Raw genomic sequence first — 19,775 nt, forward strand, 5'->3', positions numbered from 1 at the left:
GACAAGAACTCACTATTCAACAAAAACTGCTGGGAAAACTGGAAAACAGTATAGCAAAACTGGATATAGACCAACATCTTACACCATATACCAAGATAAGATCAAAATGGGTACATGATTCATACATAAAGGGTGATACCATAAGCAAATTGGGAGAGCAAGGAATAGTTTACCTGTTAGATCTATGGAGAAGGAATTTATGAACAAACAAAAGATACAGAACATTATGAATTATACAATGAATAATTTTGATAATATCAAATCTTAAAGTTTTTGCACGAACAAAACCAATGCAACCAAGATTGGAAGGAAAGCAGAAAATGGGGAAACAATTTTTATTGCAGATGTCTCTGATAAAGACCTCATTTCTCAAATATATAGAGAATTAAGTCAAATTTATAAGAATACAAGTCATTCTCCAATTGACAAATGGTGGAAGGTTCTAAACAGGCACTTTTCAGATGAAGAAATCAAAAACTGTAGTCATATGAAAAAATGCTCTGATCTCACACCTATCAGATTGGCTAATATGACAGAAAAGGAAAATTACAAATGTTGGAGAGGATGTGGGAAAATTGGACCACTAATGCACTGTTGGTGGAGTTGTGAACTGATCCAAACGTTCTGGAAAGCAATTTGGAACTATACCCAAAGGGCAATCAAACTGTAATACCTTTGATCTAGCAATACCACTACTAGGCCTATATCCCAAAGAGATTTTTTTAAAAGGGGAGGGGAGGGGGGAGACCTACTTGTACAAAAATATTTATAGCAGCTCTTTTTGTGTTAGCAAGAATTGGAAATTGAGAGGATGTCCATCAATTGGGGAATGGCTGAATAAGTTGTGGTATATGAATGTAATAGAAAACTATTATGCAATAAGAAATGATGAACAAGTGGATTTCAGAAAAACCTGGAAAGACTTGCATAAACTGATGCAAAGTGAAATGAGCAGAACCAGGAGAACATTGTACACAGCATTGTTGTTGTTGTCCTTCATTTTTGAAGATGACCAAAAAAACACTATGCTAGAGTCAAGCTTTTTTTTTAAATTTTATTTGTTTATTTCATTTGTTTTGGGCAATGGGCGTTAAGTGACTTGCCCAGGGTCACACAGCTAGTAAGTGTTATGTGTCTAAGGCCGGATTCAAATTCAGGTACTCCTGTATCCAGAGCCGGTATTCTATCCACTGCACCACCTAGCTACCCCCCTAGAGTCAAGTTTTAGTGTGTCTGACTGTTGCTGATCAGACCAATATGAGCTCAGAATATTCTGCCACAGGTTGGGCACAAATAGTTTATGTGAACCTTTGGGGTAGATTCTCTAAGTTTGTGTTTCTTGCATTTCTCTTTAGCTATTGCAATTCTGTTTTGCTCATAGAGCACAGCACCTTTTCTGATGTAGGCATGCCATGCGGAGCAGTCCTGTGCCAGTGTCTCCCATATCACACAATCAATTCCAAAGTTCTTTTTTTTTTTATGAGGCAATTGGGGTTAAGTGACTTGCCAAGGGTCACACAGCTAGTAAGTGTCAAGTGTTTGGTCTGAGACCAGATTTGAACTCAGGTCCTCCTGACATCAGGGCTGGTGCTCTATTCACTGCCCACCAAGCTGCCCCCAATTCCAAAGTTCTTAAGAGAGACTTTGAGAGTGTCATTGTATTACTTCTTCTGACTACCATGTGAATGCTTGCCCTGTATGAGTTCTTCATAAAATAGTCTTTTTGGCAAGTGTACATTTTGCACTCAAACAATGTGGCCAGACCATTAGAGTTGTGCTCTCTGAAGCAGAATTTGAATGTACACAGTAACAGCCACATTGAATAGTGACCAACTATGAATAACTTAGCTCTTCCCTAAGATACAATGATCTAAGACAATTCCAAAGGTCTCACAAAGAAAAATGCTATTCACATCCAGAGAAAGAACTGAAGGAGTCTGAATTCAGATCAAAGCACACTATTTTCACAATACTTATTTTTTCATGGTTTTTTCTTTTGGTTGGTCTGTTTCTTCTTTCACAACATGACTAATATATAATCTATATCAAATTGCTTACTGTCCTGGAGAGGGAGCAAATTCGGAACTCAAAAAATTTTTTAATGAATGTCAAAATTTGTGTTCACATGTAATGAGAAAAAATAAAATATAATACAAATTTTTTAAAAAGTGGAATTAAAAGAGACCTAGTACTCCAGCATAAATCAAAATGTCCTGCCTTAGAAGCTGATTCCTACTCCTTCTATATTGTCATCATTCCAGGCCAAGAATGCTCTTGCCCATGCACTGCAGGCTTCCCGTCACAACTTTGACTTGTTAAGAGAACAATATGAAGAAGAACAGGAAGCCAAAGCTGAGCTCCAGCGGATCGTGTCCAGAGCCAACAATGAAGCGGCCCAGTGGAGGAACAAATATGAGACGGATGCCATACAACGTACAGAGGAACTGGAAGAGGCTAAGTATGGACTTTGGAGTTTGCAGGGTGGAAAATTGGTGAATAGGTAGGCCAGTGCTCAAGGTGAATCTCCACCCTTGAAAATCCTTATACATTTTATTTTCCTAACCTGTTTCTAAATACTCAAAAAAAAAAACCCTCCCAGGCCTTCCCCAAATAACTCCGTCATTCCACCCACCTCCCTTCTGTGACTCATTTGAGCCAGATCTACCTCTTACTTGCCTCCCCCAAGCATTTTGGAGCTCCCCAGATGGTTCTTATGTTCTCTGACGTTACCAAATGGCTTGAATCAGTCTTAGCTCATCCTTGTGAGCTAGTTATCTTTCCTTGTGTAGCAGGAGACTGGCCAATGAGGGCCCCAAGCTTGGAAGCATGTGCAGTAGACTGCCTGACACCAACCTACATGAAGGTTTTAGGGAGCCTGCTTCTAGAAATTTGTGATGATGTATAATGGGGGGGGGTGTCTCCCTCCCCAGTTCAAGGCATCCATAAGTATCATGTGATTATGTTTCATCTGCCTACCGCGTACTGAAGAAAAGCCTCTTGATAGGTTACTGAGCCAGAATTGAATGTACATATGAAAGTCACTAAATAGCTAAACAGATCTCTCTCTTCAAAGACCTTTTCCACTCTACTCATTGATTATCTTATTGGTCCCAATATTTAGCTTTATGTAGAGTTTACCAACTCTCATGAAACTAACGAGGCTCCAAAAAGACTCAGTCCCGGCACGTTGAGGGCCACTATTGGGCTCATACCCGCTACACCTCAGTCAGAACTTAGACTCCTCCCTTCCCCAACTCTCTATTATATTTGATAGTTTCCCTAGGCATTGGGAAATAGTTTCTAGCTGAGGAATTATCTTTGGTCCTTTTAGGAAAAAACTAGCCCAGCGGCTCCAGGACGCTGAAGAAAACATTGAGACTGCGAACTCCAAATGTTCATCTTTGGAGAAAACCAAGCAGAGGCTTCAGGGGGAAGTGGATGACCTTATGCTTGATTTGGAAAGATCTAACACAGCCTGTGCTGCTCTGGACAAGAAACAGAGGAATTTCGATAAGGTCCTTCCTCAATGTTTGTAGAAATGCAAATACATGGCAATAATCCCTAGTCTGCTTTTTTCATGAGGTTGTTGTAGGGAAAGTGTTCTCTAAATGGAAAAGCACCATAGAAGTGTGACCCATTTGTTATGTCCTAGTCATCCAACTTAAAAGGCAGATGGCTTTTCATAGAAGGCAAAAGAACCTCATAACCATCCATAATGGTCATTTATTTGTCCCTCCCAGTCTATAATGATGGAGTATTAAGTAAACAATGGAGTAGACGCGTCTAAAACCAGCCCTTGGGTACACGGGGTGCTGCATGTACAGAGGTGAAAGTGTGCTGTAGTCTGAGAAATCGAGTCAAATGTAAAGATTAGGGATGTGAGTCAGAGGGTAAGAGAGTACTTAATGAAATTGGGGCAGTGTATTAGTGTTAAGAAAAGAATTAGGCAGTGGATAGAGGACCGGCCCTGGATTCAGGAGGCCCTGAGTTCAAATCTGGCCTCAGACATATCACACTTACTAGCTGTGTGACCCTGGGCAAGTCACTGAACCCCACTGCCTAACCAAAAAAAAAAAAAAAAAGAAAAAGAAAAAGAAAACAATTAGGAGTGTGACCAATGTGGAACCCAGAAGTTTGGGAGGCACAGTAATAGGGAACTTGCTGGAGTGTGGAGATCTGATATTTATATACCAGGTTAAATTTTGCAAAGGGATTTGCATATATTTTCTCACTTGAACAACCCCATGAAATTAGTACTGTGGGTAATTTTATCCCATCTTATTGATGAGAAAAGTGAGGCCCAAAAACTTCAGTGAGTTGCCCATGACCATACAGACAAGATCTGAATGCAAGTCTTCCTGACTCCAATTTAAATACTCTAAGAAAGGTACTGGGGCTGATGGAGGGAGCATACTGCCTAACATTTGAAAGATGCTTAATAAATGTTTGTTGAATTGAATTGAATACTGTATGTCATTCTGGGTTCCAGGGCACTTCTCTGGTATGACACCAACATTTGGGGAAGCATAATGACAGGCTCTCCTAAATACAAATATCTGCTTGGGACAATTTCAAACTTCCAGTAGTCTACCTACAGTGAAAGAAAGAAGCATGAGGGAGAGGAGGGACATGAGCAAACTCAGATCCACATGTGAGTGGGTCTGTGTCACAATTGTGATGTGAGAGGCAAAGAAATAGAGTACAAGGAACGCAGAACTTGGCATCATGGGACAGAAATTCAAGTCTCAGCTGTGCTATGTAACAACCATTATTAGGCTGCGGGCAAATCACTGAGCTTTTCTGAGTCTCAGCTTCCTCAAATGCAAAATGGAGGTGTTCTCTGAACGACCTGTCTAAGCATTTTTCTGAGAAAAGCATCTCAGAAATTATAAGGTGTTATTTGAATACAAGCAATTTTTCAAAGAGTATGAAGTACCAAGGTGACACAGTGGACAGTGCACTGGGCTTGTAGTTGGGAATACATGAGTTCAAATCCCATCTCAGATAATTGTGTGAGCTTGAGCATTTAAGTCACATAATCTTTCTCAGCCCATTTCCTTAGCTGTAAGATGAAAATAATAATAGAACATATTTGACAGAGTTGTTGGTAAGGGTCAAATGAAATGAATATAATAATAGCACCTACATCCCAGGGTTGTTGTGAGGATCAAATTAATTAATATTTGTAAAGCACTTAAGGCAGTGTCTGTCACGTAGTAAGTTCTATATAAATGTTAGCTATTGTTATTATTGTTGTTAAATTGTAGCTATTATTATTATATTGCAAGCTAATCTTGGTTTAAAGCCATGGACTCCTGGTTTTTTTTAAGTTATTTTACCCCACCATTGATTATTTGTTTTGGCTGGTCTATATAGTATTGGGGGGTGGGGAGAAACAGGAGGTGGTAATGTTTTATAAGGTAGATTCCATAATATCCATTTAACCCATTTGTGACAATATATGACATTTTAACCTCACAATGCCAGAACCCCTTATTCTTTAACACCTAAGGATGAGATAAACTCAGTTCCTTCAGTAGCATGTGTGTATATGCACACACACATATATGTATGTATATTCATGTGTATATATTTACATATATATATTTCTGTATATATGTGTGTGTGTGTGTGTGTGTATATATATATAGTTCTTCAGTCTAATTCATGCATGAGTCAGGATATCACCTTGTGATGTCATTGGTCCTCTCTGAAAACAAAGGATAAACATATTTTATATACATAAAGGATATGTATATAAAATACACACACACATATGTATATATGTGTATGTATGTGTGTGTGTATATATATGTATATATATACATACACACACACACGCACACACACACACACATTAACCTGAAGAAGACCTGTCACTACTGCTTCCATTACCAACCCTTGTGATTCTCTAGGTCCTTGTGGAGTGGAAGCAAAAGCTTGAGGAGAACAAAGCAGAGCTGGAATCTGCTCAGAAAGAATCTCGATCCTTGAGCACTGAACTTTTCAAAATGAAAAATGCCTATGAGGAAGTACTAGACCAGTTAGAAACCATGAAAAGGGAAAACAAGAACCTACAAGGTCAGTATCCCCACCTTCAGATGCTTGGAACTTACTAGCTCCACTATTTGCTCCTCAGGCCTTATCTCCTTCCAGTGTCTACCACTATTCACAACTCCATTCAGCCTTCATTCTGTCTCCTAGGCAGGCCTATAAATTGTTTAAATAATAACAGTGCCATGCAACTTTCATAGTACATTGACAGATATTATCACATCAATAATCTCACAATAACTCTGCTTTTATTCCAAGGCCCAAGACCATGCCTTACTGACAGGAATCTGGGGACCCAAGTTCACCCTTTATTTACTTACTATTTAGTGGACCAATTGGATTTTTTAATGCACCTGTATTTGGCAATAGGAAGGCCTTCCAGTAATTCCTGTGACCATTGTCCCATGAGGTCCGCTAACCAATTCTCTTCTTTGGTTGCCTCTTAGTTATTTTTAAAACCTTATGAAATTATTGAGGTAAATGAGAACTCTTTGTCACATACCCATCTCTGTAGAGGTGAAGTCAGGCAAGACGGTCTATAACTATAAAATCGCAGATGGAAATGTCATTAGAGGACATATAGTAAGTATGACCTGCTTATTTTACAGGTAAGGAAACAGAGGTTATATGATTTAGCTGAGGTTATATAGATGGCACATGTCATAACTAAGATTCAATCCCAGACCCCGGGCTCCAAATCCAGTGTTCATTCTCCTACACTGCCTCTACATAATGTCTGAAACAGAATTCTACTTAATTCTCTCCTTTTCATGAACCTGTTGGTCCGAGTCAAGAAGGCCAGAAGGGTCGTCTGCCTATGTGAGGTCTCAGGAGCACTGTGAAATTACCTAAACAGCAAATTTGTTATTACAGAGGAGATTTCTGATTTAAATGAGCTGATTGCAGAAAAGAGCAAGAATATGAAGGAAATGGAGAAGACCAAGAAGCAAGTTGAACAAGAGAAGTCAGATCTCCAGGCTTCTTTAGAAGAGGCTGAGGCAGTTTCTGAAATATTACATGCTGGGCTTCTAAAGAAACATGAAACTTAAAAGGTTGTACTAGGGAACCTTTGTGGTCTCTCCCCCTTCTGTAGGTCCTCAGATAAAATACACCCAGGTCATTATTGGCTCCAATTGTCCGATCTGAGCTATACCTTACTTCACCTATTCCATTTCCTTTACTCAGTACATGATGTTTGCCCATTTTGGAAAAACCCTCTCTGTTGTTATTTTCTCAGTCCAGTTCTCTAGGAAGAAAGAAATCAACCCCAAATTACCTTAAGTAATGTAACTTAAAACTTCATATTGCCTCATATGTCCCACTCATCTTTGACCGTGATATTTCATTGCTGGTTTCCATGCCTTTGCATGGGCAGCTAGGTGGTACAGTGGATAGAGGCAGGAAGACTCATCTTCCTGAGTTCAAATCTGGCCTCAGATACTTACTAATTGTGTGGCAAGACACTCAACTCTGTTTGCCTCAGTTCTTCATCTGTAAAATGAGCTGGCAAAGGAAATGGCAAACCACTCCAATATCTCTGCCAAGAAACCCCCAAATGGGGTCACAGAGTCAGACATGACTGAAAAATGACAAAAACAACAACATGCTTTCACATAGGCTATCCCCCATGCCTGGAATATACAATATCCTCACCTCCATCTCTCAGAATCTCTAAATTCCTTCAAAACTCAGTGAAAGGGTTACCTCCCACAGAAAGTTTAACCTGACCCTCCCAGTTGCCAGTGCCCTCTTCCTCCCTCTATCCTAAGGAAATTTACTTTGTACTTGTCCCCTTCTCCCACAGAATGTAAACTCCATAAAGGCAGAGACTGATTCATTTTTGTTTTTTATCCCTAGCGTCTAACACAGTGACTAGCACATAGCATGCATTTGTTGAATTGAATCGAATTTGGTTGGCCAGAACCTCTCCATTAGCAGAATGTTTTCCCATACTATCCTGGTTGTAAACAGTTGTGATTGGCCTCGCTAAAAGCAATAGCCACAAGCAGCCAGGTGGCACAGTAGATAGAGCACCGGCCCTGGATTCAGGAGGACCTGAGTTCAAATCTGGTTTTACACCCTGGGCAAGTCACTTAACACCAATTGCAAAAAAAAAAAAAAAAGCAATAGCCATGCTTTAAGCAAATGAATATTTAGGATTCTGAGTTGTAGCAGAAGCATGTCAAAGGGATTCAACAGGGTAGTATCCTTATTTAGGAATAAGACCACCTTATATGCTACTTATCCTTTAGAAACAAATATGGATCCTAATTCATACTAGTTGTTAAAGTAGCCCCTATCTTACCTCCTAGAAGTAAGAAAATTACCTAACAACAAGCACTAAACTTTTAGATTTGAATTTTCCTGATATCTTAGTCCTGTGTTTCCATTAAGCCATTTTGATAAGCTTGTGACTATGAATTACATCTTTGTTTTTATCTAAGACTTTGGGTAATTTGAGTGCAATTGAATCCTATATGCAAGACATTGTGCTAAGAGCTGAAAATACAAAGACAAAAAGAAAATCAGTTCTTTGCCCTCAGTGAGTGTACATTCTATTGGAGCTTACGTTTTCCACCACTCTCATGCTCTTCTTCAATTAACTAGTCTCAGGTACTTGGCTCATCTTCACTAGAGGTGAGGCTGTGCAGCTAAATTCATTTATACTCAAGGGAAAGTTATCAGCCTAATTGCATCAGCCCACATCCCTATTCTCTCTGTTCAGGAACACTTTCTATGGAAAAAGTGAGAAAATCTGATATTTCCTTCCAAATAGGGCTCCTTGGAACATGAAGAAAGCAAAGTCTTGCGTATCCAGCTAGAGCTAAACCAGGTAAAATCTGAGATTGACCGGAAGGTCACTGAAAAGGACGAGGAAATTGAGCAGCTAAAAAGAAACAGCCAGAGAGCGTCAGAGTCCATGCAGAGCATGTTGGATGCTGAGATCAGGAGCAGAAATGATGCCTTGAGGCTTAAGACGAAGATGGAAGGAGACCTCAGTGAAATGGAGATTCAGTTGGGCCGGGCTAACCGCCAGATGGCTGAAACCCAGAAGCACCTGCGCACCTTCCAGGGTCAGCTCAAGGTAAGTGAGGCAGCCTTCAGACACTGCTCTTCTGGTACAGCCCCTATCGATAGCCTTGTTCTGTCCATCCTGGTCTCACGCTTCCTTCTTCCTAAAGGATTCTCAGATGCAAGTGGATGGTGCTCTGAGGGACAACAGCAACCTGAAGGAGCAGCTGGCCCTTGTGGAGCGCAGGAACAGTCTCTTGGTGGAGGAACTTGATGAGATGAAAGTGGCCTTGGAGCAAACTGAGAGGACACGCAGATTGTCTGAACAGGAGCTGCTGGATGCCAGTGAACGGGTGCAACTCCTACACACACAGGTACTCTGAGGTCTACTTCAAGAATGGTTCTCTTGCCTCTCCAAAAACACAGAAAGATAGGAAGGGATGAGCATGCTTCATCTCTTGCTTGAATTTAATTCTAGGAATAACTAGGTCTCTGCAGATTAATCTGTTTTCTTCCCCTTATCAGAAAACAGAAACTACGAAACACACAACATATCCCTTTTTGTTGTAGCTGGCAGGAAACACAAGAGCCAGGTTTATTAACAAAATGTTGTATTCTTTTCAACTTTGGCAACTGAAAGCATCCACTCCTTCAGCCTGATTTAGAAGGCCTATATTCTGGTTTATCTCTAAGGGTTTCATGCACTTTGAACTTGCTTTGAAATGTAAGCTACACTAAGTCCTTTTGGAAATATGTGAACTATAAATTTTAAGTACATCAAAATATTTCAGAAACGTATTTTTAAATCACATACATATAACCATGAAACAAAGGAAAGAGAACTAGAATTAGAATCAGATGACCTTAGTTCCAAACCCAGCCATCAAATACTACCTGCGTGACCTTGTTCAAGTCATTTAACGTTCATTAGCTTCAATGTATTCATCTGTAAAATGAGGATGTTGGACTAGGTAACTTCTGAAGTGTCTTCTAACTTTAAGTTTATGAGATCAAATCTCTATTATCTACTTTTATTACTAGAATGCCAGCCTCATAAACACAAAGAAGAAGCTGGAGGCTGACATAGCTGAGTGCCAGAAGGAAGTGGAAAACTCCATGCAGGAGGCTCGGAATGCAGAGGAGAAGGCCAAAAAAGCTATCACAGATGTGAGTGAGCTCTGTTGCTTCTTTTTCTCAGAGATTAGGTGAAGGAAAAGGGTGGGCCTCTAGGCTTGAAAAGTTTCCGGTAAAGAATCAAGGAAACCTCCTGGATGGGTTAGATAATGATGGATTAGGTGACTTATTAATATTCCCTGTGGATCTAACCAGGCAGCCATGATGGCTGAGGAGCTGAAGAAGGAGCAGGACACCAGCGCCCATCTGGAGCGGATGAAGAAGAACCTGGAGCAGACCGTGAAGGACTTGCAACACCGCCTGGATGAAGCCGAGCAGCTGGCCCTGAAAGGAGGAAAGAAGCAGATCCAGAAACTGGAGAATAGGGTACAGTGGCACGAGAATAACCAGAGAGTCAGGACTTATCTTAGAATTCTAGGTCTATGTAGAAGCCATGTAGTCCACCTACCTTCAGACAGGACCACACAATACCCCACCCAAAGACTGGCAAGGAGAACAAAGAGAGGAAAGTCACACAGTGGTCCAAAAGTGGGCTTGTGACCATTTCTTCCTGTCAGCACACACACACTCTTATGGTGTTTTTGATAAGATATAAAGTATTGAAATAAATAATAATTTTTGTGCCTATGACTTTTTTAAATATTCATTTTATGAATTTTATGTAGGTTCAAATCTGTTTGTGGAAAATATGTGGGAAAAGATGCGATTTCCATTTTGAAGAGGCAGTATACTGTGTAGTAGAAATAATACCAAATGTGGACTCAAAAGAGCCTAGGTTGATGTCCTTGCTCTTTCCTAACTGTATGTCCTTGATTAAATAGCTTACAATTGTTAAAGCACTGAGCTGCAATATAAAGCTGGGAAAATAATACTCGGGTTTCCTACTTTCAATGATAGTGATGAGGAAAGAAAGTGCTTAGCAGATTGAAGAGTGTATTCAATCATACAACATATTCTCCTAATATCATTACTTAAATCTTACAGTAACGTGGCTAGGCAAGAGAACATTATAAGGTCAGTTAATGCCATAGAAACAATACTATAAATGTCGTAAATGGGTGACTCACCAAATCCTCTTGTTGAGGGACTTGATAAAAGTTGATGATTTGGTTATATTGAACTAATGATGTTATTGCAAAATGACTGGTCAGGGAACTTCTGCCTGTATGTATGCAAACTGCTGCTACTGAGTTGGCCAAGTCCACTATTTGAGAAATACTTTCCTATTTTGTTTTAAATATCTATCTTCTTTTGTTCACCTACTCCAGTGTTTCATTCCTTTCCCAGTCTTTCTTAAGTGTAACTTAAATTCCTCCCACAGCAAATCTAGCTTACTTCTTATTCATCAAGGAGTACTGATGGTTTGAGTTTGCTCTTTAAAGTTAGAACAGTAGGCATTTCAAATCTCCTATATGCTATATGTTGTGCTGGTTTCTGTTCCTTCTTTGCCAATTTATCTGTTCAGTTCCATGGCTGATTCTTCTTTGACTTTCCCTCACCCTTTTCTAGGTCCCCAAATCTGGTTGAACTGTTTAATTTTGTTTCTTTTGTTTTTAAAGCAGAGCTACAGGAAGTGGTGTAAGAGGGGGTGACAATGGAGACAGAAAAGCATGTAAAATATGCCCCCTAAGAACATTGGGAGCTGGGGTGGAAAGGGGAGAGGGAATAGACAGAAGGGAGGAACAAAAATGAAAGGAAACACTCTTCCTTCCTTCCTGGAAAAGGTCCCACACACTGCTGTTGCTGTAGTTTTCTTCGTAAAGAAATACTAAAATACACCCTTCCTGGTCACTAGTCAAACAGTCCACCAATAGTGCCTGTAAGGCAGTTAATAATGAAGGAGGAGGGGCAGCTAGGTGGGGTAGTGGATTGGCCCTGGAGTCAGGAGGACCCAAGTTCAAATGTGGCCTCAGACACATAACACTTACTAGCTGTAAGTCACTTAACCCCATCGCCAGCCCCCCCAAAAATTTTTTTAAAAACTAATGAAAGAAGAGACTTGTTTCTATGGAGCCTCATCTGGTCACTTTCAAAACGAGTTGCTCCCATACCCTGTTTCAATTTAATACAATGTGACCCCAAAAAAATTATTTGTTTAGCACTTACCAATGTGAATCCATATAATAGGCACTGGAAATACAAATATCAATACATCATAGACCCTACTCTCCAGGACCCTACAATCTCATAGGGAGGAGAGGAAGCTGTGATTATGATACAAAGGAGACACACTATAAACCTTTCCCTCCCCTAAAAGCAGTAGCACCAGAGGGAATGTGTTACTTCTCCCTCTTCCTATCCCTAAATTTTTGAGAAACAGCTTTAAATAATTTGAATAATGCTATCCAGCTGTATAGGAGAATTCAAGTGGCCTGAGAGACAACTAGAAAGGAACCACCCAGCCTCAGCTTACTGACTCATATGGGATACATGGGCCCTGTTGGAGAAAAAAACTCAAAACTGATTAAAATCACCACGAGCCAACACAGAACAAAGAAAAGAAACATGCCCATAAGGTCGAAGGTGAAGTTGTTGCTATAACCTTTGGAGCTATGATAAAGTCAAGCAAGAGAAGTTGGTATTATTCGCAATTTGTAAGCTTTAAAGAAAAAGAAGGGGGAAAAAAGAACCAGCATAATTCCATCAAGAATGGGTTATGCCCAATTAATTTCGTTTTCTTTTTTTCTCAAGGTCAGTAGTTAAATAAGTCAGAGCAATTCTGTAAACAGAGTTTACCTCAGTTTTACAACTTCTCAAGCTATTAGGGATTATGGTTCAGTGGATTGAGCACTGGACCTAGAGTCAGGACCTGAGTTCAAATCCAACTTTACTAGCTGTATGAATCTGGGCAAGTCACTTCACCTCTAATTGTCTCACTTTCCTCATCTATAGAATGATGATAATAATAGTATCTACCTCACAGGATTGAGGATGAAATGAAGTGACATCTGTAAAATGCTGTAGAAATGCTAGCTATTGTGAGCTTTTCATCTGTTGCTAAATGATAATAGTTGAGTAGATTCAGAACTGGTCAAATGACTATATCTAAAATTAGTCTTTAATGATTCAGTCACCCTGAAAGGAAGTCTCCAGTAAGGCAGTCATAGATCTGGGCTTGGCCCCGTGCCAACATTTTTTTTTTCAGTGACCTAGATAAAGACAGATATAGTGACAGATTAAGATGTTTATCAAATTTGCAGATCCAAAAAGATTTTGACAAGCTAAAAGCATTGGGCTAAACCCAATAAGACAGAATTAATAGGGACAAATAGCTAATATTTATATAATGCTCTAAAGTTTCAAAGCACTTTACATATGTTATCTCATTTGATTTTTACAATATTCTGGTTGGGTAAGTGCTTTTATTATCCCCATTTTATAAATAAAGAAATTGAGGCTCGGAGAGACCTAGAGCCTCTCCTCTCTTGTCCATTGTATTCACACCTTCAGGAGTTCTCACAGATGTCTCCAGTTGCTGCTCCCTAATCAATTTATGTTATCACCTATTATTTTGTCTACAATCTATGCCTCATCATGCATTTCTTCTTAGCGGCCAGCAGATGGCGGTCATCCCTTTCTCTAGAGGACCAGTTCTCAATTTCTAGATTTCCTGGCTCAGAAGCACATCTATTTCTAGAGGTTTCTGTTGTACTTCATCCCCTTGAATTGGGCTGAGAAGTCTTCCAGACCTCCAGAACAACTTCTCCTTGCAGCTGACAGGCAAGACTCTCCCCAATTCCACAGTGAACATAAGGAGTTATCAAAATATGTATCTTTTAGTACACCTCCCACCTGTATCAGTAATCTACATGCACCTAAAGGCTTTGGAATAACACCCCACTTTCTCCCTCAATCTCTTGCCATCTACCCCCAATTGCCCCTGGATTTATAGGTGGTTTGTGGGTGGTTTAATTTACTAGTGGTGGTTCCCAAAATAACCAGAGGAAGGGGCAAAATGGGGAGGGGGTGTATATACTTTCTCTGGCATTACTGCATGGAAAGGGAAAGGTGTGTAACCCAATATAAATGGATAGTACAGGTAAAACACTATAAAAAAATTTGAGGAGGGGGAGATCACTTACAGCTGAGGAACTAGAGAGACACAGCAATGAAGAGACCAGGATTTCAAAAAAAGATTTTATAGAGGAAGTTATACCTAAATGGGACTTTGACTCTCCATGACTCTCAGGACTTCCTGCCACTATGTCCCAGTATATGGATCTTATGGAATAGAAGTATGGCTCACATCCTACTCCTGATAATGACATTCAGTTCTCTTTACCAACAGGCAATCATAAGACTTTGAAGAAAACCAAAGTAGTTGCTTATTTGAAAGAGTTTGGGGATCCCTGCACTTCAGTATGCACCTTTGCAAAGTTTAATGTGGCAGGACAGATGATCCAGCATAACATAAATAAGTAAGGAAGGTCCTAAGACTTTGATTTATCTCTTGTCGTCTCTTTATAACTGGATTTTAGGTTCATGAGCTGGAAAATGAGCTTGATGCTGAGCAGAAGAGGGGAGCTGAAGCCATTAAAGGGGCTCACAAATATGAACGGAAAGTCAAAGAAATTACTTACCAGGTAAATGCTGGAAAAATCACAATAAAGTCTCTGCTACTCAAATTTTGGTCAGAAAAGAAGTGCAATATGTGGGGACTGTAATCCTAATCCTCTCTTTACAGGCGGAGGAAGATCGTAAGAATGTCCTCAGGCTCCAGGACCTGGTAGACAAGCTACAGGCCAAAGTGAAGTCGTATAAGAGACAAGCAGAGGAGGCTGTGAGTACAGAAGCTTCCCCCAGGTGACATGTCATCATGGTTACCATGGAGCCATGTGGGCACCATCCTGTATATTTTCTCCTAGCAACATACCAAAACTTATGGGGTTCAGCAAAAGCGATTCTTAGGGGAAGTTTTCTCCTAGCAGTCAATTTTGCTTATAAAGCATGTTTCTATTTCTTAGAAGAAACAAACATTCAGGAACTTTACTTCAGATTACAGAGCTCCTCAGTTTTCTGTGTCACAAAAGGAACAAACTGGGTTTGAGGGATTAAAATAGTTGCTAAAATCCCTTTCAAACTCTTGACACTTTGTGAGCATGCTCTCTAAGAGAGCAGTATTGTCTAGTGGAAAAGATACTGTATTTGGAGTCAGAAAAAAAGGGATTTGAGTACTGGCCCTGATATTTATGAAATCTGTGATCTGAGAAGAGTTGTTCTTTATCTTTGAGTCTGTTTCCTCATTTATGCAATGGTGGTATTGATATTTGAACTGCATCCATCACAGGAATTACATGAGAAAAGCCTTTTATAAACCTTAAATACCTGCTTCTATAGCTTGAGAAAGACCTCTGTCTTTTAGACACAAATCATGCTCACATGGTAAGCTGAGCACCAGAAAGATTTGTTCCTTGGCCAGGTCTGGCTAGATGAATTTACTGTGTGTAGATTCTGTGTGGTCCACTCAACAGTAATCCAAAGCTACTGAAGTGGTTTGCCATTTCCTTCTCCAGGTTCTTTTTATGAATGAGGAACTGAGGCAAACAGGGATAAGTGACTTGCACAAAGTCACACAGCTAGCACATATCTAAGACTGGAGTTGAACTCAAGAAGATGGGTCTTCCCTGATTCCAAGCCCAGCGCTCTATCCACTGTGCCTGGATTGCCTCCCTGGGACTAAACCAGAATAAAACTGGCCTCCTAAACTGGTCCTGGAGTCAGGAGAACCTGATTTCTAATCCGGCCTCAGACACATGATAACTCACTAGCTGTGTGACCCTGGGCCAGTCAGCCCCAGTTGCCTCACAAACAACAACAACAACAACAACAACAACAACAACAAAACAAAACCCCAAAACAAAATATAAACCTTAAATACCTTAGGACTTCACCATTAATGTGAACTCCCTCCACTGATAGTACAATTTATAATCCATCCACAATATCTCAGCTTGGGCATCTCTTGTGCATGCCCTCTCATAAGCCCTCCATTGAGCTCCACCCAAGATGCTGTGGACTTTTTGATAGCTCTCTGGATATTCCATGGACACAGCTCAGGCTATTTGTTGCCTTTCTGTCTAATAACATAACTATCCCATCTTTTTCTAACTATATATCTCTATATCTCTATATGTTCCCCGTTACACCAAAACTAGACTCCATTTTTAAAAACTCTAGAGCCTTCGGACCATTCTACTTTGTTCACTGAACATCAAATTGCCTTTGTCCCACTCTTCACATTATTCATATATAGGTACTGAGATCAGAATAGCTTCCAGAGAATCCCAAACTGATTGTTTTTTGGACTGGGTAAAAAAGGATATTTTTTCGCCTTATTTCTGACCTAGGCTTAATCACTGATTGGGCATTGCCTCAGATAGACTGAGACCTGGGAAAAACCTTAGCTTAAAAAAGGCCAAGGTCTTCCACTGCCTCTGGGACCATCTCCAGTCATCCTGCTCAATAACTTGCCACTGGACCCAGATGGCTCAGGAAGAGAGAGCAAGGGTAGTGATTTTGTACAGCCCTGCCTCACTTAAATCCAATATACTTGAAAGTCATAGCACCTGCCTAATGTCATAGTCCTCTTTGAGAACAAAGGACAAGCAACAACGTGTTATGTGCCAATCATTGTTGCTCATGTGCTACAACCTATTTTTGTCCATCATGCATCTCTTCATTGTCTTTTTTTCCTTTGAAGATTGTGGTGTTTCATGATTCACAACCATATTTTGTTACTGGAAGAATATTCGTATTTAACAGTACGGTTTTGTTTCAGGGTTTCAATGAGACTGAAAGAATTAGATGGGCTCCTAAATTAATCAATCAATCAACAACCATTTATTAAGTCCTTGCTATGTGCCAGGCAGTTTACTAAACACTAGAGATATAAAGAAAAAACAAAAACAGTCCTCTCCCCCCAAGGAATCTCATTCTTAAAAGACTGCCTGTTGTTTTCTCATATTTTCATTAAGGACACTTCCCAATAAATCTTAAAGTGATGTCAAAACATAAATATAAGCTTTTACATATTCTGTTCTACCTCACTCTACCCCATTCTTCCTCATTCTACCCATCAACCCTTCCTTACTCTAACTTCCCTACACAGCCTTCTTTATCCTACTCTGCCCTGCTATGGATGAAATCAAACATGGATAAACAGGAGTAACTGCTTCATTTCCATTTTCTGTATCCATTTCAGTATTCCTCTCTCCTACCCAGCCTCTACCATAAGACAGTGTTTTGCACTTGAGTTCTTAATAAATACTAACCTGACTTTTTTGAGTGGAGAAAGCGTACTGAATAAATGTTTGAGCATTCAGCATCTCCTTACTCTATCTTTGCTACCCACTCAGGAGGCCAGTTTTATTCTGGTTTAGTCCCAGGGAGGCAATCCAGGCACAGTGGATAGAGCGCTGGGCTTGGAATCAGGGAAGACCCATCTTCTTGAGTTCAACTCCAGTCTTAGATACGTGCTAGCTGTGTGACTTTGTGCAAGTCACTTATCCCTGTTTGCCTCAGTTCCTCATTCGTAAAAAGAACCTGGAGAAGGAAATGGCAAACCACTTCAGTAGCTTTGGATTACTGTTGAGTGGACCACACAGAATCTACACACAGTAAATTCATCTAGCCAGACCTGGCCAAGGAACAAATCTTTCTGGTGCTCAGCTTACCATGTGAGCATGATTTGTGTCTAAAAGACAGAGGTCTTTCTCAAGCTATAGAAGCAGGAATATCTGTCCTTCTCCCTCCTTCTTATCTACTTAGAATCCAAGACTCCTTCCCTTCTTTAACTCACCCAAATTCATCCTATAGCTTGTAAGCCTGCAGTTATCATGATACAGCTAGGTAATAGAGAGGAAGGCATGTTGAGCTTGAAGGAAGGCTTGTTTAAATCCTGCCTCTGACTCTTATTAGCTGTGTGACTCTAAGCAAATCATTTAATTGTTACCTTTCTTAGTCTCCTTATCTGTAAAAAGGCATGATAACATTAGCACGTCTCCCAGTGTTGTTGGGAGGATAAGATGGGATAAATATGTAAAATGCATTGCAAACCTTAAATTAGTGCCGTGTAAATATTAGTTTTTCTTTTTGGGGGTGAGGGGTTAGACAATGGGGTTAAGTGACTTGCCCAGGGTCACATGGCTAATGTTATGTGTCTAAGGCCAGATTTGAACTCAGGTCCTCTTGAATCCAGAGCCGCTGCTCTGTCCATTGTGCCACCTAGCTGCCCCCAATATTAGCTATTCTTAACATAACCTGAGGAATATCCAATTCCATTACCTTGGAGACCTCTACCTTTCTTTCTCTGTCCCAGGAAAGATAGTTCAGTGTATATCAATCATTCAATCAACAAACATGTATTAAGCATCTATTGTGTGCCAGGCACTGTCCTAGCAGCTCATTCCCAAAAGATGGAAAATAACTGAAGTCTCAATAACAGTGGTGTAGAGCAGTTGCCATCCCCTGCCTCATTCTCTTTTAGGAAGAACAGGCCAACACTCAGTTAACAAGGTGCAGGAGAGTTCAACATGAACTGGAGGAAGCTGAGGAGCGGGCTGACATTGCCGAGTCACAAGTCAATAAGCTGAGAGCCAAGAGTCAAGACCCAGGGAGCCAGGTTGGTACATAACAGGTGCATAACAGGAACTGCCATTTGTAGTCCTAGAATTTTAGGGAAACCACAGTGCAGCTTCTTCCTGGGTAGGCCCTACAGAAGTTAGGGACACAAAGGTTAAAGGGATTCCAAGAAACCCACCCAAAAGCCAAAGGATGGAGCCTACAAACATAAATCTCTTGGTCTCTCTTGCCACCTAGTGTCACAGATTTTGTAAATTTCAATCAGGGGTATTTCCAGAATGTTTTCATACATTTTTTATATTCTATAAGACATTTGAGATATAATACTCATTAAACCTAATCCCTCTAAACTTGCAGGAAGATCTATTGCAAAAGTACTTATTCAGGTTGCTTACTTTGGTCTGCCTAAGGCAAAGGACAAAGGAAAATGGAGAGCTGATAGGCCTGCCTTCACTCACACAAATGAGAGTCAGGCCAGACACCTTCCTTCTCTCTCTAAGCATTACTGGGATCCAAGCAGCCCCTGCATTGCAAGAGAGCTAAGGATCTGATGGTGTACAATGAGCAACAGACAAAGAAACCCTTCGCTTAGCACTTTGCTTTGAGTGTCTAACATTTTCAGAGATTCCACTGGGGGGAAGATTTTGTTTTTCTCTACAGCTTCATTGAACTTTTTTCTTTTTTTCCAACTTGCACAGAAAATGGAAGAGTGAGGATCTCCAGCTACTCATTGCTCCATATCTACAATGAGCATGAATGGAAAATGTTACCAATAATAAACATTAACAGTAATGTAAGATTCCTAACTTTGTCACCTTCGTTACTCTATAACTTGAGTTACCAAATGATTAGAAGAGCCAGATTTATAGACCGAAATTTAGAGGTCATTGGGGAAACTTAAGCCAAAGGATATGAGGTAACTTGCTCAAGGTCACCCAACAAGGTGAGCTTGATTGCAGCTCACCTGAATCCCAGCTTAGTGCTTCTGTCTCTAT

The 19,775-nt window shown here is 40.2% G+C and overlaps 1 protein-coding gene across 1 annotated transcript in view; it reads left to right on the forward strand.

Moving 5' to 3' along the window:
* The window catches only part of LOC110193917 (myosin-13), a 138,860-nt gene that overhangs the window by 55,725 nt on the left and 63,360 nt on the right, over window positions 1–19,775 (forward strand). Inside the window, exons 28-38 of the mRNA XM_078155700.1 lie at window positions 2,262–2,458; window positions 3,332–3,515; window positions 5,916–6,081; window positions 6,928–7,052; window positions 8,831–9,139; window positions 9,237–9,440; window positions 10,108–10,233; window positions 10,396–10,566; window positions 14,679–14,783; window positions 14,885–14,980; window positions 18,686–18,820. Coding sequence (XP_078011826.1) covers window positions 2,262–2,458; window positions 3,332–3,515; window positions 5,916–6,081; window positions 6,928–7,052; window positions 8,831–9,139; window positions 9,237–9,440; window positions 10,108–10,233; window positions 10,396–10,566; window positions 14,679–14,783; window positions 14,885–14,980; window positions 18,686–18,820 — 1,818 coding nt within the window. The remainder of the gene's footprint in view (window positions 1–2,261; window positions 2,459–3,331; window positions 3,516–5,915; window positions 6,082–6,927; window positions 7,053–8,830; window positions 9,140–9,236; window positions 9,441–10,107; window positions 10,234–10,395; window positions 10,567–14,678; window positions 14,784–14,884; window positions 14,981–18,685; window positions 18,821–19,775) is intronic.

Source organism: Phascolarctos cinereus, unplaced genomic scaffold (assembly GCF_003287225.1).
Source record: "Phascolarctos cinereus isolate Bilbo 61053 unplaced genomic scaffold, phaCin_HiC Scaffold_5;HRSCAF=322, whole genome shotgun sequence".
NCBI lineage: Eukaryota > Metazoa > Chordata > Mammalia > Diprotodontia > Phascolarctidae > Phascolarctos > Phascolarctos cinereus.